The sequence below is a fragment of the Sminthopsis crassicaudata genome, chromosome 6 (genome assembly GCF_048593235.1).
Source record: "Sminthopsis crassicaudata isolate SCR6 chromosome 6, ASM4859323v1, whole genome shotgun sequence".
NCBI lineage: Eukaryota > Metazoa > Chordata > Mammalia > Dasyuromorphia > Dasyuridae > Sminthopsis > Sminthopsis crassicaudata.
The window spans coordinates 153,876,357-153,896,226 of record NC_133622.1 but is presented as its reverse complement, the minus strand read 5'-3'; the positions used below and the strand labels follow the sequence as shown (position 1 = coordinate 153,896,226).

The window sequence follows — 19,870 nt, the reverse complement described above, 5'->3', positions numbered from 1 at the left end:
CCGTCTGTATTTACTCCTCCCTCAAAGCTTTTGTAGAAAGCTACAAATTAGCTTCCTAGGTTAACTAGAACTGAAATTCAAATAAAAGAAAAACAGGAAGAATAACTGAAGCAGATGAAATGAATTACCATGCAATAAGGTGCCTGAAAACTTATTCTGAGATTAAGCTAGACAAGAGCATGTACCATGTTTAACCTATATCAGATTGACTGCTGTCCTGGGGAGAGGGAAAAGAAGGAGAAAAATATGGAACACAAAGTTTTGCAAAGGTGAATAGTGAAAACTATCTTTGCAGGTATGTGGGAAAATAAAATACTATCAATAATTTAAAAAAAGAAAGAAAAGGGTGTGTACCTAGGAAAATATTAGGTCTCAAAAGTCCACCTACAAATAAATACCTACAATCACTGCCTTCACACATTGGCCAATAGCATAGTCTGAAGCAGCCGTCCTTGGTTTTAAAGAATAGACTAAGAAGAATAGTGTAGTTTCTTTACACCATATATACAATGAATTTTCTACCAACAATGCCCCAAAGTTTTGCCCAAACCCAAAACAACTTTTTTTTCAATTGAGAAAAAGGAGTCCCATATACTTAAAGAAATTAGGTAGTGGGAGAAGAGGGAAAAAAAAGACACTTAGAAATATAGAATTTATTTCTGTTGTGTTTACAATAAGATAGTTTTAACATTCTTTACATCAGAAAATAAAAGATAATACTTTTCAATGTGTTTAATAATTGCATCATGTTGCTAACAAACATTGCTTATGCTGTGTGAGTTGGGAAATATTTATTTTTCCCTTTTACTCTTTTTTTAAGGCTCAGTTTTTCAAAGTTATTATACTTTTTTAAATTATAAGGGCAGGAAAAATATAACCACCCCAATGGCATAGTGCCATACATTTCCACATTCATGCTTCTATTAAAGATATGCAATGTGACCTCATTTTCCTGATTCTAGTGTGTGAAAGGTTTATTCATCCATGAAAACAAACTATTATATCAAATTAATGGCAGACAAAATAAGGGCTGAAAATACCAAGAGGCAGAGCTATTGGGAAGAAAAGATGCTAACAGATTACTGGAAGGTGCTTTATTTCGATATGTACTCTTAAATTCAATTCACTGTTCCATTTTGGGAATATCTGATGAGTGGAGGGGTTCACAAATATGTTTCTACTTCTAACCCAAAATATGTACTTCATGGCATCATATAGTCAAATTTTGTTTCCTGAAAACCCCTAAACATTCCATCTTTAATAGAATTCAAGTTTGCCAGGACACCAGAGAAACTGTACCTAATGAGTATTTTTGTTTCTTTTTGTTTTTTGGGAATGGTAGGAATGGGGCAAAAGCAAAGCTAATCAGAAAGAGATTTCTGGCTACCTTTCTGGAATTATTATAAACAAGGAGCTCCAAGAAACCTTAGAAAGCATCCTTTTCAAGATTTACTACATAAGCAGTTCACTCCAACATTAATTATTCAAGGGAGTACCACTTTGATCCTTTTCATTTGAAAATGGTGGAATCTATTTCATTCCAATAAACTACCATATAATTCCGTGGAATGAGGTTATAATGAAAAATTCATTTCTGTATTGGGCTGCTGGCACAGGAAAGGGGCTACTTCCATCTTGTACTCAGCTAGATTTTGTGTTTATAGACCCATTTCCAACTAGCATCTTGCTGTAGTTTTTCTGCTGCTCCTCCTTGAAAGTATCTTTGACCTTGGCTCTCTTCAAACCTCCATCCCTGAAAACATAAAACATAAAACAAGGATAAATAAGAGACACAGAGCAAATATCCACTTAGAAGGAGTTAGTTACTGTATCTTTAAGTTGCATAAAAGCTGCCAACATACATTCATAAAAGGAATTCCACACCAATGAAATGCTAAATAGTGCTAAACTATAGAAGAAAGCCATCTGTGTTTGCCACTAACCAATACAACACACTAAAAGTCAGGGGCAATGCATTATAAAGTGAAAAGCTACTTTTTTGATAAAGACAAATGTAATTATTTTGTTGACTACAAAATTTACATGAAAAAGTGATACTATAGTAGTCAGATCTGATAGTTAAAAACTACTTTTATAGAGCAGCTGGTGGCAGGATAGAGCACTGGTCCTGGAGTTCAAATCTGGCCTCAGACCCTGAGCAAGTCACTTTAACCCCAATTGCCTCAGGAAAAACAAAGAAAATACAACTTTTATTAGAGAAGAAAAAGAAATTCAGTATCATGTAGACTTACCACAACTAATATTATAGCACTTGTTTGACAATGAACTGTTTTTTTTTGCTTTTGCTTTTTTGTTTAAGAAATATGGTTTCTCAACTTACATGACTGTGTGGGGATACCATATATTCCACCAAACTTTTAGTGTTAGTAAAGCTTTATAATGCAGAGGTAAGGGGGGAAAAAAAAAGACTGAGACCAAAACCAAAGCTGAAGTGCTTGGAGGCTGGGTCAAAGTCCAGAAATTCCTGCAGGGGGTGGGGTCTAGTCTTAGTCACTGCATCCATGATAAAGTACAGCTATACACAATTGTCTAAGATTATAAGAAGGAATAGAGTACAATCCAAACAACAAGCATAAATCCAGAAACTGAGATATCAGTAAATAGGGAGGAAAAAAAGAAAAGAAAACACTAAATACAATGAAAAATTTTGGATTGAGAGAAGTTCCAGGGGTAAACCCAGAAGTGAATAACCACCTACATCCAACAGAATCATAGAGAGAAGAATTACCTGATCACAAAAGCTATAACAATATATACCTAGATGAAATTAAGATGAAAGGCAAATACACGGGAAGAGTTCTAAAAATGCACCCAAAAGGAACCACAAAAATGAAAACCAAATAAAAATAACTATAAACTCTTCCATTTAGTCTCAGACTGTGCAAAAAGATTATGAAAAGTGGGCAAAAGGACTTCTTCAGAAACTGAGTACGACAATAAAAAAAAAGGCATGGGTCCAGAACAAGAAGTAAGGGCAGAGGCTGCCTCAGATAATTCAGAGCCTAACCAGCTTAGCAACTAGATCAGAGACACAAAAGGTGACAGGGCCAGAGAGGCAATAACACTAAATCATAGCAGGGGTCAGACAGCACCAAGACCAACCACACTTGAGCCACAGCAAATGAAAGGGATAGGATAAAATCTGGAACATAGCATCCAGAGTCACCCAAGAGGCCTGCTATAAGCTTCATCAGCAATATTTTTGGCGGCACTTAGGTCTTCAGTAAAAAAACAGAACTAAATTTGGGAACAGAATTATAGAAAGAAAGAGCCATGGGTCAAAACTAAATTGAAAGTTGTATCAAAATTCAGACATTCCTACTCACATAATACAAGAGTAGAGAAAGAAGCAGAATATGATCCAAATTCAAACCCCAGTTCAGAAAATGAGGCTGCAGATAGGAGTACACTGAAAGTAATACCCAGTACATTAAAGAAATACATTAGATTGAGAGAAACTCAAGAGGTAAATCCTAAAGAGAGTAGCTCCACAACAAATCCAAATAGAACAACCAAAGGTTGGGGTCAGGGCTGAGTGATGATGATAGAAATAATAGACTTCCAAGAATTCTTAAACAAAAAGGCCAGAGCACGGCAGGATCTTTGAAATGTAAAATGTAAACACAAGAATCAAGAAAATTAAAATCAATAAATTTACAAATAGAAACTACAACGATAGCTTTATCTTCAGATCTTATTAATTTTCCTCATCTATTTTTAATTTTGATTTTCTTCTCTTTTTAAAAAATCACATCAATTGGTTTGTTTTATTAGATTAAAAGGTAGCTCCAAACTATATGCAAAGGGCTATAAAAATCATGCACACCCTTCAAGCAGTATCTCAAAAAAAATCATAAAAGAGAAAAAAGAACTTACATGTGCAAAAAATATCTGCAGCAGTCCCTTTTACAGTGGCAAGGAACTGGAAACTGAGTGGGTGCCTAACAGTTGGGGAATAACTGAATAAGTGATGAAATATTATTGTTATATAAGAAATAATGAGAGGTTGATTTCAGAAAAATCTGGAAAGATTTACATGAACTGATGCTGAATGAGATAAGGAAAACCAGGAGAACAGTATCCAGCAACAACAAGATTATGTGATGACCAACTGTGACAGACAGCTCTTTCTACAATGTGATCATCCAAAAGAATTCCAATAGACTCAGGATGAAAATGTCAATCATATCCAGAGAGAGAACTATGGAGACTGAATGTGAACTGAGACACAATATTTTTACCCTTTGTTTGTTTGTTTTTTTCTTTCTTGTAGTTGCCTTCTCTTTTGATCTTATTTTATTTGCACGGCATAACGAATATGGAAATGTTTAAAAGTATTGTAAATGTATAAACCATATTAAATTGCTTGCTGTCTTGGGGAGGGGATGAGAGAAGAGGGAGTGAGAAAAAATTGGAACACAAAATCTTACAAAAACGAATGCTGAGAACTATATTTATATATATTTGGAAAAATAAAATATTTGGGGGGAAAATAGCTCCCCAAATTTTTGCAGCAGGTTTCTCTGAAAAAAGGTCTTATTTCTAAAATGTCTAAAGATCTGAACCAAATTTATAAAAAGAAAAACCATTCCTTAAATAATAAATGGGTAGTGGATATGAACAGGTAGTTTTCAGAGGAAGAAATCAATCATATTAATAGACATATGAAAAAATGATCCAAATCACTAACAATTAGAAAAGTAAAAATCAAAATAATACTGAGGAACCACCTCATACCTATAAGAATGCCTAAAATAAAGAAAAGGAAAATGATAAAAGATAATTATTTCTCTCCAACTCTCATTTACCCACATAAGAGAGGATGTGAAAAAAAAAATAAGTACACTAATGCATTGTTGATAGAGCTATGGACTAGTCTAACCATTCTGGCAAAGAAATGGAAACAAAGGGAATGTCAATCAATTGCGAAATAGCTAAACAACTATGTTTGGCTTTGATGGAATGGCATTGCTATTTTGCTGTAAGAAATGAAGACAAAAAACAAACCTGGGAAGATTTGATGTAAAGTAAAGTAGGAAAAACCAGGAAAACAATTTACATAATAAGAACAATATTGTAAAGATAATCAACTGTGAAAGATTTATTATCTGATTATCTGATAAACACACTAACATGTCACAATTCCAAAGGTCTCTTGATTAAATATATAGATTATTCATCTCCAAATAGAGAGCTGACAGACACAGAATGCAGAATGAAGTTTGCTGGGGGATTTTCTCCCGTGTTTTCACTCCCCTACAATGTGGCTACTATGGAAATTTGTTTTGTATGATTTTATATTTGCAATGATTTTTATATCTCTTGTTTTCTTGATGGCTAGGAAGGGAGAGAAGAAGAAGGGAGGAAAGGGGAAGCAGAGAGAATCTGAAACTGAAAATAAAGTAAAATTGAATTTTTTTAAATTATGAAAAGGACAATGTTAGAGAAACCTGGGGAAAATCATAGGAACTGATGCAAAAATAAGTCAAGTAGAAACAAGAAAACAATTTAAATAATGACAGCAACATTGTAAAAGCAACTTTAAAAGCCTTATGAACTGTGATAAATGTAATCCCCAATCATAATTCTAGAGGAATTATGCATAGTGCTCTATCTACTGGGCTATCTAACTGCATTTATGTTACTATTTTAGCAAATGTCATATATTCCTTTTTTTTCTTCTCAAATTGTTTTTACATTTATCTCTACTTGGGCTTAGCAGAGTGGCTGGCAGCATATGGTAAATGTGACAAATGCTTTATTTATCTACCTACCTAGATGAGCCAATAATGACTTTTACAATCCCATTTTCTGCATTGTGAGTTTAATAGCAGCCAATCAGGAAAGCTAACAGAGACTGGGTTATTAATAGATATACTTTTCCCAATCTAATATTTTTAATTTTATATCAAGGAAGGAAGGACTAATATGCTTAATTTATACATTAGGTATTCAACTTAATATAGCTGGCACCATGACATTTCGGTGACTAGCAAAAATCCATTTTTTTCAAATGCATTTGGAATTCTCTGACATGGGCAAAACAAAGAACTTAATAACAAAATGATGCAGATTGTAATTAATGCATTTTCTTGAGGTGCTATGAGGAGGGGAAAATTATTTCCTGATGAGAATTAGGTTTCTGAATTTAGCCAGAGCGCACACACACACACACACACACACACACACACACACACACACTCTTCTATTGAAGAATGCCAGTTGAAAGCTGTCCAAAATTTGGTAGGGATCTATATATAAGTGATCCAATCTTCCAAAATTCAAGGCTCATACTAGCCCAGGCTGAAGCCCTGGTACAGAAATTTAGGAGAGGATCCAAAAAAAAAAAAAACTTTTATATTTTAGACTACTCCTAGACAACTATATCTTACCAGGGAAGCTCAGTCAATCCTCCTTGCACGGCAATAGCAGACTTAACCCTATTTGCAAACTGTACTGCATCTTCATTTTCCTATAAGGGAAAGTCAATGGTTAAATTTCTCATAGGAATACTCCACAAGTTTTCTTTGGAGTGAATTATTAATAGTTGTTGTTACAGAAGTTAACTTCACAATTTATCTAATTTATAATCTGAGTCAGCCATAAAAAAAAAAGTAATCATAGACATATATATGCTAGATATAAGCATCTATTCACCTTTTATCTCATTTAACTATGCAATAAAGTTGCAAAAGAAAGAGCTAGCTATAGGAAAGTGATTGAGTTTCATTTATGAGCTAAGACAAGGTACAACTTTCAGTAATGGGTTCATAGGTCAATGAAGCTAACAAATATCAGAAAATTGTCATATCTCCAAAAGCTTAAGATGTCACAGTATCATTTTATTGGGCTGTGGCTAAACTGCCATTAAAACATGGAGTTTGAACTGCTGAGAATGCATTTGAGCAATTCAACTTTGGCAAACAGGCCTTCTAGGTTTCTCAGGGTTAAGCTGATCATAATAGCAAAGATCAAACATTATCTTTACCCTACCTCTCTGGTCATTGGGGGCAGGTACCACACATCACATACTATGGCCCAGCTGGTCATCATTCGAAGCAAGTAGTTCACCATATTGTATTTACTGCTATTCCAAAAGGCATCACCAAACTGAGGGTTATACTGCAAAAGAACAAAATGTAGTGCTGTACATTTCTGAGCAAACTTTAATTCCTTTATACAGCTTCTGGAGATAACGGCCAAAACCTTCCACCTGATCCCACCAACTATTTAAATACACAATACAGTCTATTCAGCATTTGGAATTGCTAGGGTTGCAAAAGAATAGAACTCTGAAAAAGAGGCCAAAAAATATAAAGTTCAGTCTTTTGACAAGAGCTACCAAAAATCTGGTCCAAGCTGATGCCCTCATTTGTTTAGAGCATGATCCTAATGAAGCTAAGATTGCAAACTGGGTCTGGAGAAGCCACCTGGCTTCCCAAAATAAAAATATTCTATTTCTAAGCCACAGACAGAACCACAAAACTCAGCTGGTTGTTACTGATTTCTGCAATTCTCTATAAAGTAGAATGGTTCTCAGATAAGAATGTATGGTTGGTATATAGGATTGCTTGCTAGCTAGAGGAATAGGGGAAAAAGGGAGAAAAGTCAAAGGCAAATGTTGAAAACTATCTTTGCATGTATTTGGAAAAATAAAATACTGTTAAAAGAAAACAAAGTATGATTGGCTTTACTTAAGCCATTAACACTAGTAATGGCTAGTAATAACAGGCCCTTTTAAAACAATCAAGAACATTATTCTTTGCATACAAAGTATAGTATGATTATATTAAAAATGTAGCAAAGGAAATGGATCATTTTCACATAATCACATTTTCAGAAAACCCAGCAATTTAAGATGTGATATGTAATGTACCTTTATTGCAACTGGATATATAGTCCCTCCTATTTCAAAACTTCCTTTTTTAAACATCATGACTGAAGTGTTGTTTATACAGGTTCCTAGCCAAATAGACACAAAAAAGAATTGAAAAGTTACTCATACTTTTAAGCAAATACCTAAGTATTTTCTGGAAAGTGAATTTTGTCCAAGAGTTGCACACATTATACACTCCTATAGCCATATAAGTCAAGTCTTGGCTAAAAAGCAGAACAAATAGAAGAAACATTTCTTTTACATTTGAATTATTTCAGCATCATAATGTGCTATTCTAATTCAAAACAAAAAAAATCACATAAAGTACCACTTGGCACAAATTACATTTTCAACACCATTAAATTAAGGAAACTTAGCAAACCATGGACATTCTAAGAATGGACATCGATAAGAAAGTGAGAAAGCAGACATTCCTGTAAGCTCAGAGATGTAAGTTGTAAGAATTCCCAAAAGTAAATTTCCTAATGGTCCCAAACCTCTATTTTTCTCCATGTCCTTAAGTAAATTAAAGGATTGGAGATAATACTTGTCCTTACCTTCAGGAAAGATTAAAATGGGCAATTTCTTCTTATCAGCAATGTGTTCCCTCAGTCTAAGAAAAAGGAAAAAAAATCATGCTAACTTTAAAAAAATGGGAAAACTTTTCTATACTCTTTATAGGAGTATGAGAAAATAAAGGAAAAACTGGATGATAAAAATCAAACAAATCACAAAAGAATCAATGTCTGCTAAACAAACACAAAATTGTTTGGGTCATTTATATGCTGTAACTTCCTGAGATTTACTTTTAACTGAATCCCCTTATTGATGTAGTAGAAAAATACATTCTGTGAAAGACTAAGGAAATAAAAAAGACAAAGACAAAACAAAATTATCAGTTGTTTGCAGATAATTTTTTTCTCTCTCTTTTGTAGTCACTGTTTTATTGTCCTTTCCACAGCTGACATCACTATGTTATCTCATTTTCTTTCATTGTTTTTGTCTCTGTCTTTCCCTTCTGAGTCTATCATAGTATTCCCTCCAGAGTTTACTGTGGTAAATCTCAATGATATTTGATAAACTGTGAATTCTTTCTCTATCAAGATGCTACTTCTGGTTTGAGTTTGTTTGCTTCTCTCTTTGAACGCCTCTATATATCAAATGGATACTTCAGATAGTCAGAATTACAGATATACATATCTATTTATAAATATACATATTAATACATATCTACTTATAAGTTATTCTATTTTTAACCTATTAAATACCCATTTGGTTTTGATTAGCAGAAGCACAGAAAATCTTTATAGTCTCATAAGAAAAATCTATCATAATTATGCATTGTTGTTTGAAGTAATGCTTTATTTATGCCCTTTATCTTTATATGAATGGGGAGTCTCCTCCTCCTTACCCTCCTTTCTAAGAATCAGAAGCAATTAAACTCATTACAATGACCCTACATGTGATAATGTTTATAACTTTCTGCCTCAGTAGTTCCTCTCCCTCTTTCATATTTTTTTTAATTTATAAATCCACTCAGTTTGGAACTCCTACCTGGGGGCTATGCTACCTTCACAATCTATCTACCTTCTAATCATCTGTCTACCCTTGCCATCTGCCTTGAAACTACATACCCATTGTTCCTTTTGTTCAAAGCATAGTAAATAAAGCAATACTCTCATTCCTTCTATCAGTTGAGTGGCACAGAGGATAAAACAGGGCAGACTGGACCTGGAGTCAGGATAACCCAAATTCAAATCTGCTCTCAGATACTTAGTAGCTGTATGACCCTGAGCAAGACACTTTAACCCCTGTCTACCTCATCCTTAACTGTCAAATGGGGATAATAATAGTACCTGCTTCCCACAACTATGAAGATCAAATGAGATCATAATTTTAATGAGTTTAGCATAGTGCTTGGCACAGAGAAGGCATTTAATAAATACTTATTTCCTTCCTTACTGTTATTAATCTTAGCTCCTATTGGGACCAGTGATTATCCTTTTGCAGATAACTCCCAAAGAGATCATCTAGCTCTAATCTTTTTACTAAGATTGGCAGACATCACCAGCTTTCTGCATGAGAGCTCTCACAAATTTCTCTAAGTTTCTCAAATGTAAAATGTCCTGAAGTGGTGAGTACATTACTAGACTTGCAGACTCATTTCAAACAACTGCCAGTTATATGATTCTGGATAAATCACTTAATCCTTTGAAGATCCAGTTTGTTCGTGGATACATTGGGGGAGAGGATCTGAATCCTAGGATAGTCCTGGACAGAGCCTTGGGGGAATCCCAGAACTATGAGCTGAGATATGGATCTCTAGCAATAGAGACTAAAAAGTTTCAGGGAAAATGGGGGATCAGACAGTGTCAGAAGCTACATGAAAGCAAGAAGAGGGAGGACCAAGAGGGAAAAAATGATTTAATCTAGTAATTAAGAGATCCCCAATAACCTTGAACCTGTTTCCACTGTCTGTGGATTTTCCCAAATCAGACTGCAAAGAGATGAGAAGTGAGTAAGAGGAGTGAAAGCAACAGAAAGCTTTTTCTGGAAATCTGGCTGAGAAAGGAATAGAGAGAATAAGAGCTGTCTTTTCCCCTTAATTATTCTTGCTGCCTAGGTGTTAGGAAAACTATGTGTGGCCTGTATTTGCCACAACAGAAGGTTCAATAAGCTTCTACATCCATTTCTACCTACACATAGGTTTGAACTCAAGATACTCCCTCTCCTTAAAGAAAAAGAAGATGATAGGGTAGCAAGGTAAAAAAGATAGAGTAGTAAAGATGAAGTCAGGAAAACTCCTAGACTATGATCCTGATAGCTACATAATAACTATGTGACTGGGCAAATCACTCTCTCTCTGATCCAGTTTGTTCATCCATAAGTGATTTCAATGGTCTGTAAAGTCCCTCTTAGTTTTAAATCATGACATTAAAAAGCTATTAAGATGGCACTAAGTGCTGGTATCAAAAGGAAACCCACAACATACTTGACAAGTATTCCATCATCCAATCTTATCTGTTGGATGACATCTAGTGAGGGGGAAACCAAAACGTCCCAAAGCACTTTAATCTGAACAGTTCTAATGGGTAGGAAGTTTTCTCAAACATTAAGCCAAAATCTGTCTCTGATGACTCACTCATTTTTAACACATTCCTCCCAAGTCTTCTCTTCTCCAGATTAAACATCTCCAATCTTCATCAACTTCTTAATGGACATTTCCAATTGCATGTTTCACAGTTCTCCCAAATTCAACATGTCCAAAAAGACCGTTATCTTTTCAATCAAATTCAATCCTCTTCCAAAGTTCCCTATTTTTGTCAAAAGACCACTATGTTTTCAGTCATTGTTACCTCTCTCTCAAACTCTTTGCCACCTGGCTTTCAATCTCAATATTGACTTGAAGGTGGGGCAGCTAGATGGTGCAGTATATAGAGTGCTGGCCCTGAGTTCAGGAGGACCTTAGTTCAAATCCCAACCTCAGACACTTAACACTTCCTAGCTGGGTGACCCTGGGCAAGTCACTTAACCCCAATTGCCTCAGGAAAAAAAAAATATTGACTTGAAGGTGCTCTATTCCACATGACCAACTACTGGCAAATCCAATGGCCTTTCCTAGATTCTTATCTTACTTAAGCTCTCAGTAGCATTTCACATTGGTGATCCATCTACTTCTGAATGTTTCCTCTACTTCAGGTTTTCTTGTTTCACTAAACATAACAATAAACTCTATTTATAAAACCATAGTCTAAATTAACTCTTTAACCAAAACTTCTCAATCTCTTTTGCTAATTCTTTAGCCAATTCAGTTCCTCAATTATGGGTGTACTCCACAGTTCTATCCTGGGTTTTCTTCTATCCTCCCTATATAATTTCACTTGGTAAGAGTATACAACTCGAATGGCTCTGATTCCTCTTCTATAGAGATTTCTAGCCCTTATCTCTTTCTGAGTTCTCACACCAACAATAATTCAAGCTGGATGGCCATAGACAACTCAAATTCAACACAGTCAGTAGAGAACTCATTTTCGTTTCCCCTCAAACTCATCCCCTCTTTTGAATCTTCCTGTTACTGTCAAGGTTATGTACCATCTTCAGAAGCTGTATAAGAAAATTTAAAAAACACTCAAATTTTGATTCCCAGTCTTTGATACTTTCTTTTCATGTAATTTTGATCAAGTTGTTTAATCTCTCTGGCCCCTCAACTCCTCAAATGCAAAATGGGGGTTGAATCAGCTGACCTCTTACCTTTTTTTCAGCTTTATATCTATAATCTTGATCTTATATCTATTTTTCTAGTCACACAAGTTCACAATATCACCTTCTACTTCTACTCCCTTTTCTTCCTCTTATGGAGCCATTAAATTTCCAGATCTTAAGGATACACAGGGACACTCGCAAGCATTTGTTCAGCCGTTTTCAGTTGTATCCAACTCTTTATGACCCCATTTGGGGTTTTCTTGGCAAAGATACTAGAGTAGTTTGCCCAACTGAGGCAAAGGATTAAGTGACTTGCCCAAGACATACAGATAGTGCATGTCTAATGCCAGATTTGAACTCAGAAAAATACATGTTCTTGACTTCTGGTCCAGCACTCTATCCACTGTACCACCTAGCTGATCTACTTGATTTCACTTCATTCATGCATTACTTGAACAACCAGAGCCAAAATGTTACATTGATCAGTAAGAAGTATTTGACAAAAAAATAAATGCACAAAATTTGGAGAAAATAAAGAAAAGTGAGGGAAGCAAGCCAAGTTGGTTAAGATTGGGGCTTTGAATTCATGATCCTGTAAGCATTAACTATGATAGTGACTCACTATTCATTTTGTCTTCAATGATATTTTTAAGCATGTAGCATATGAAAGGGAACAACCTGTTGTTCAGTCATTCATTGTATTCGACCCTTTGTGACCCCATATGGGGTTTTACTGGCAAAAATGCTGGAGGAGTTTACTATTTCTTCTCCAATGGATTAAGGCAAACAGACTAAGGGACTTGCCAGGGGTCACACAACTAGTGAGTGTCTGAGACCACAAGAGAACTCAGGTCTTTCTAACTCCAGGTCCAATATTATCCACTCACCATGCTACCTGGCTGCCTACATACTACTTTATCCTTAGGGCCTTTTTTACAACATTAAATTTGGGGAAAGATGAAATAGCAAAAAATATAATAATAATTGTGCAACTGATGCAATTAACTCAGGAATGCTTATTGACATCCAAGTATATTTAGACTATAGACTAGGCACTATGCTACCATCAAAAGAGTAAATAAGGACCCAAATTTTCAAAAACTTAATTTAAGGAAAGTTAAAAAGATAAAAACCTGCCTCCCCTTTCCAGTGTTCAGACGCCTTACATTTCCTCTCCAGACTCTGTGATACAGTGGCACTGCTTTCTGTTATTCTTCAACAAAGACATTACATCTCCTGATTCCTAGCATTGTCATTGGCAATCTCCCATGTCTAGAAGACCCTCTCCCTTCATCTCCACCTCATGGCTTTCCTTGCTTCTTCCAAGTGTCACAAAAGTCCAATCTTTTGAAAAAAGCATTTCCCAATCTGCCTTAATCTTAGGATGATTCCTCTCAGATTATCTCAAATTTATTTTGATTGGAATATGATTGAAATTTATACATTTGTGTACGTATACACAAATGTGCACACACATACATCTTCTTTGTATACATTTATCTGGATGTTGTCTCCCCCATTAGACTGTGAAAGCAGAGATAATTTTCCCCCCTTTCATTATAACCCTAATATTCAGCACAGTATTTAAAGCACAATAGGTACTTAATAAATATAGGTAGGAGCAATAAATTTTTATTTCACCAATTTCTAGCAAACCTGTCACCCTTCCTCTTTCCCCGCCCCTTTCTCTTCCTCCCTTGTCACTCTCTTTCTTCTTCCCTCCTTCTCTCTTTTTCCCTCCCTCCCTCTCCCCCCTCTCTTGTACTCTCTCATTCCCTTTCTCCCTCTCTCAAACACACACACACACACACACACACACACACACACACCTTTTCTATTAATTATCTATCTAGTCTTTTATCACTAGAAGTAAGAGTAATTTTTACCTTTCAGTTACCAGATGTCGGTCCTTCATTTCTGAACGTTCAAACCAAACATGTGGGCAAGCCTTAACCATGGCCCTTTGAATGACTCCCATCAGTCCACCATGAACCTGACCAACCTGCAATTCGTAATTACAAAAGAATGAAATAAACAAACAAAAATACAAATGGCTATCCAGAGAAGCTTATTAGTAAACAGTTAAAGTTTACCATTCTCTCTTATAGAAATAATTTTTGTCTACACCTATTCTGATAGAAGAATAGCAACTGGCAAAAATGGTATAATGAAGAAGGAGAGAGAGAGAGAAGGGGGGAGAGAGAAACAAGACAGACATATAGACAGACAGACAGACACAAAAAGAGAAAGAGAAAAGAAACAGAACCAAATACTAAAATTGGTCCTTAAGTCATATTATCATGATGTCTAGCTTTTAAACATGGAAGGGAAAAAACTGAAACAACCCCTTATCTATAATTCCTAATTGAAAACAATGTGGCAGAAGCTATCATGTCACAGGTATAAGAATTAAGGCAACATTTTCAATTCAGTTACAATCACTTGGGTACAACAGTGTACCTTTCTTCCTCTCTTGAGTCATGCTGTCTGATTTAATTTTTCCAACATCAATTACTCAACAACAAGGCCTTATATGCATACTACACTGATAGGAATTTCAGATAAATAATGAGCTGGATGGAGAATTGAGTAGGAGAATGAGATTTGGCTGGATCCGATTTAAGAAATAATAGTACAAAATGGCATAGAACATAATAATGGTGAACCAGGGCACTACAACTGGCACCCCGAAACTTCGAAAAAAGCCAAAATAAGTCTCTCAGGGAATTTCAGGGCACTAGATCTGGGGTTGGAGAATCTGTATCTGAATCTAACTAAAGCCAAGTCAGTTCTCTGAACTTTAGTTTACTAATCTGTAAAATAAGGGAGTTGCCCTCAGTGATCTCCTAGATCTATTCCAACTCTAGTGCTATAACCCCATGTGATTCTCTAACATGATGGATAGATCCTCCATGGAGAATTTAAGAAAACAGTATTAGAAGGCATGAAAATACTGATCTGAGGACTGATAAGAAGACCCACAACAATGATTCCATAAATCCCAGTAACATGAAAAAGATTGTAGTGGATAGGAGGGAGAAAGAGAGATAGAAAAATAGTTATGGCACCTTTCCTGCTCTCATAAAGTTTATATCTAAATGGTTTTTATAACTATCTTATCAGTCAAATCAATTCAGATTTTAGAATAATTATATTTTCATGAACCTTGGCCTATTTGTTATGTTTTATTGCTGTATTTATCCTTGATAAACCTATGTTGTCCTATGTGGACTACCAATTAAAAAAAGAAACTCAGTAATTCAGATTAATGATAAGATACTCAATAAGAATGGCCTAATTTGGAACCATGCCTACCTTCACAACCCTAGCTTGCCAAAAACGTGCAAGAAACATAATAGGTGCTTTAAAAAATTACTATCTATAGACTAACAAAACTATTTGGGCACTAGTATGGGGTCTGGATCTATAGAGGTACTTTTGCAGCTAGCTAAATGTTTTAATTATCTGTTTGACATACAACTTAATGACTAGGACAAACATACATACATAAATATATGTGTGATTTTTTTAAAAATTACTGCTACGGTTAGACCTTTGCAAGAAATATCAATTTTATGGTATTTTTTTGTCTTTTGCATGAAGTATCAGTCTGTGCAAATGGCCTTCGTAGAAAAGATAAAAATTATAAGGCTAAAAACTTCACTCTTCAAAAATCAATAATGATTAAAATATAACTTTGCCTGATGGCAAAGCATGACATCAACTTTATTCAAAATCTTTATGACTTCTGAGTCAATATCTATATCTGGAAATGTGTTATCCATACAGAAAAATTAACATTCTATTAAGTCAAAAACAATGTTTCTGAACCATTTACAAAAGACACTGGTATTGCTCTTACCATGGCATAACATCCATCAGTTGTCAAGATCAGAACATCTATTGGGGAAGTATGGTTGGCAACACAAATGCCTCCTTTTTGTGGTCGGTACTGCCTGCAATCATCAAAAAAAAAAAAAAAAAAAATCACCACCAACTCTTCTAAGAGAAAGTTACCAACAGAGCAGTCTATTTGACTGTTACCTATATTCTATTTGAATAAAGTCAAAGGTATTTTGCTGCTCTCCTAGAATGTCTTAGTATTCTATCAATCAACAAGTATTTATTAAGCACCTACTATATATCAAAACTCTGCTAGAAGCTAGGAAAACATAGACAAAAGTGAAAGAATCTGTTCTCAAAAATCTTACATTCAAATGACAGATACATCATGAATGTACATAAGCACAAATAAAATAAATATATTCTAAATGAATGCATGTTAAGGGGAAAGGCACTAGCAACAGTGGGCAATCAGAAAAGCTATCAGTAGGAGAAAGCACAATTTGGGATGTGAAGAAAACTTCAAGAGGCCAAGATGAGGAGAGAGCACCACTCCAAAGAGAACAACAACATCAGAGGATGTTATTACAATTTGCTAGACAGCAATCACCTACTGAAGAATAAAAAGTATTATGAAAGGACTGCTCAAGAGTCTCAATTTCTATTAGAATTTATGGGCCTTTTTGACATAAAAGTCTCCTTGGATGATATTTCTCCCAGAGTATTTTCTCCAAATCCAAATCTTACTGATTATATGGTAGATTCAAATGTTTGGATTTAAATGCAATTGGGATAATTCACATATACATAACAGCCAAAGTCTGTCCAGCTGCAGGAAAAAAAAACAAAACAAAACTCGACTCCGGGCTGAACAATGAACTTTTTTTTTTCTTTAAATTTGTAAAGCTTTTTATTTTGAAAACATATGCACGGATAATTTGACAATATTTACTCTTACATAGCTCTGGAACAATGAACTTAAATTAAATGCAAAAAAAATTACTTTCTAGAGAGCTCAAAAATCAAATCCATTTCATTGAGATAAAGATAGCAATTTTTGTTTTTACTCATAAAATTATAGTTGGAATGAATTTTGAAATCTAGTTCAACCAACAAACTAACTGCAGAAAGTTAAAGTGCTATAGATTGTAAGCTCCTTGAGGAAAGGGATGGCCTTTTGGCCTTTCTTTGTATCTTCAATACAATACCTTATCACTGGCAGGTGCTTAATAAATGGTTATTGACTGACTAGTTCACCCAAACATGTAACTAGTTAATGACTGAGCCAAGACTAAAACCCAGATCAGTCATCAAACCCTCAATATGATAGTCTTTCTATCACACCATGCTATATATTAACTCTTATTCTTTTTCAAAAACTTGGTAGAATCCAATAATATCCAGATGAGATGTGACCCATTAACAAATGCATCCCATATCTAAAGTACTTCTTTTTTATTATGTCATTTATTTGTTATGTTATTATTATTATGTTTACTCTAAGGAAGAATATTCCAGACTTTTTTCTACATATATTTAAAATTCAAAGGCAAAAGCCCAAGGTTTACCTAGAGCACCATTTTTTGTGTTATATAGGCCACTTCTCAGAATGATGTTTTTAAATGAATAAAATAGAGGATTAAAAAGGAAAAACAATATGACAGTATCACTATATTTCAAAAAGCTAATTCACATGCCTCAAGTTAAGAATCTCTGACCTAGAGAAAACCGACTGAAATTCTCTTCAACTCACTTGTTATGGTAATGGATAGTACCAGAAAGAGCTCTGACACAGATCCTGCAGCAAGTCAGATGGACCAATTCACTCAGCCAGCTCTTTATACTGTAGGAAGAAAATAACTGAGTGTGAAATTGAGGATATACTTAAATAATAGATTACAAATTGTTGTTATTCATATTATAAAGAACAAATGGTATTGATGCAAGGCTTTAAAGTGTACAAAGTACTGAACATTATGAAACAAAGTACACTATTGAATTTATTGCTCGTGTCAATCCTGTAAATTAGGTACTTCCAATCTCATTATCCCAATTTCAAGTTCCAAGATAATTTTTTTAAAGTATTCAAAGTATATCCAAGATAAATTAATATGTGATAGTGAAAGTTAATAAGATAAATGCTGAGATAATGATTGAGTTAACAAGAGAGTGCTTTCCATTTAAGACAAAAGAATAGCAGAAAGTAAAATGAGCTTCTCTTAAAAAAAAAAAAAAAAATCCACACAGATCTGGTGAATACGTCAGACCAAATCTTGCTCAGAAAATCCAAGAAAAAAAATCATGACAAGGCATTTTCCAGTCTAGGTCAGAAGAGAAAGAAAGACAGAGAGGTCCATGAATACCAGGGTGGGATCTGGCCAGGAGTGTACCAGACAGAAAATCACCTGCACATAGTGACTATGTGCCAAGGCAAGAAGAAGCCCAAGATCCAATACAGAAGCAGTCATCCTTCTACACAGCTCAGCAACAGGTGCCAACTGGCAATTCTGCTATTCACTACTCCATTCCCAGTCACAGATCCAGAGAGGATTGAGGAAAGGATCTACACCTAGGATGCCATTAAAGGCTAGAGAGCTGTTAAGAAGGACTGTAGGCTGTAGACCCAGGAGAAGGTCAGAAACAAGCAACAGCTGTGTGGCTCAGAGAATTCTTCAGACACTGGTATGGAATCTGATGGGGCCAGGATGATCACCAGGCAGGAAGAGGTCCTAGATTCATCAGTGGAAGTGTGGGGAAAAGGGATGCTGACCCTCTGCAGGTTACAAGAATAGGTTCCAACCAGCCTCTCTCTGTCTGCTCGGTCTCTCCCCACCCAATCCCAGGTCACAGATCCAGGAAGGACTGAGAAAGGGAGCTTGTTGTTAGGGGATAGGGATAAGGATAAGGATAGGGATAAGGGTAAGGATAAGGATCTGTCAACATCCCCAGTTAGCAGAAGCAGTTCAAAAGGAAGCAGCAACAGTGTGAACTGGAGAATCTCCATCAGCATAGCAGGTTTCACTTGCCATTTCAAACCCAGTATGAAACCAGCAGACGTAATAACCAGGGGAAGAATCCCAGTGCAAAGGAAAGGTAACTCTTTTTTCACTATTAACTAGAACTTTTCAGATGGCAAAAAGTAGCTGAAGCAGTAGCTTCTGAAATTCCAAATGAGGCAAGCCCACAGGCCTGCTGCCACATTCAAACCCAGATCAGAATAGAGGGCTCAGAATAGAGGTCCTCTGTCTAAGTTGCCTTTAAGATTCCAGAATTACACAACATTTAGTACCCCCAAGAAAACAACAAAGGAAATAGCCTAGATATTCCTTACAGAAGTACAAAGAACCTGGAGGGAGGGAAGAAGAGAAGGAAGGAGAAGATGTGAGAAGAAATGAGGGAGGTAGAGGAGAAAGGGAGGGAAAGAGGGAGAAAAGAGGGAAGGAAAGAGAGATTGAGGAAAGAATTTCCTAAGCAAAACAAATTCTAAATAAGGATGTGTGAAAATATTTATAGTTTATTTCTTTTACTGTGGAAAAAACTGGATGCTACCTGAATGCAATTAGGGAATGGCTCAAAAAATTACTGTATATATAATACTATAAATCTACATGTAGATAGATATACAGCTTATTGATAGATAGATGTATATATGTATATATACCTATATATACACACATATATATACAGACATACACACGCACACATATATATGCATAATTACTGGATTACTATATGGTGCTGTAATAAATAATCAAGGCAATGGTTTCAGAGAAAGCTGGAAAGAATTTTATCAACTGATGCAGAATGAAATGAGCAGAACCAAAAGGGCAATTTATACTATGGCAAAAATATTGTAAATAAACAACACTGAAATATTTAAAAATTCAGAACAGTATAATGACCAAGTAGGATTCCAGGGAACTAATG

At 35.2% G+C, this 19,870-nt stretch overlaps 1 protein-coding gene across 2 annotated transcripts in view; it reads right to left on the bottom strand.

Annotated features, from left to right (window-relative positions):
- Positions 1-638: 638 nt before the first annotated feature.
- GPAT3 (glycerol-3-phosphate acyltransferase 3) overlaps positions 639-19,870 on the bottom strand; it is a 60,967-nt gene continuing 41,735 nt past the window's right edge. For both annotated transcript variants that reach the window (XM_074275250.1, XM_074275251.1), the window contains 8 exons: positions 17,697-17,786; positions 15,963-16,056; positions 13,987-14,102; positions 8,455-8,510; positions 7,898-7,983; positions 7,015-7,143; positions 6,414-6,493; positions 639-1,753 (listed from right to left, as the gene is read on the bottom strand). In XM_074275250.1, the coding sequence (XP_074131351.1) occupies positions 1,642-1,753; positions 6,414-6,493; positions 7,015-7,143; positions 7,898-7,983; positions 8,455-8,510; positions 13,987-14,102; positions 15,963-16,056; positions 17,697-17,786 (763 nt within the window). In that variant the 3' untranslated portion in view covers positions 639-1,641. The remainder of the gene's footprint in view (positions 1,754-6,413; positions 6,494-7,014; positions 7,144-7,897; positions 7,984-8,454; positions 8,511-13,986; positions 14,103-15,962; positions 16,057-17,696; positions 17,787-19,870) is intronic.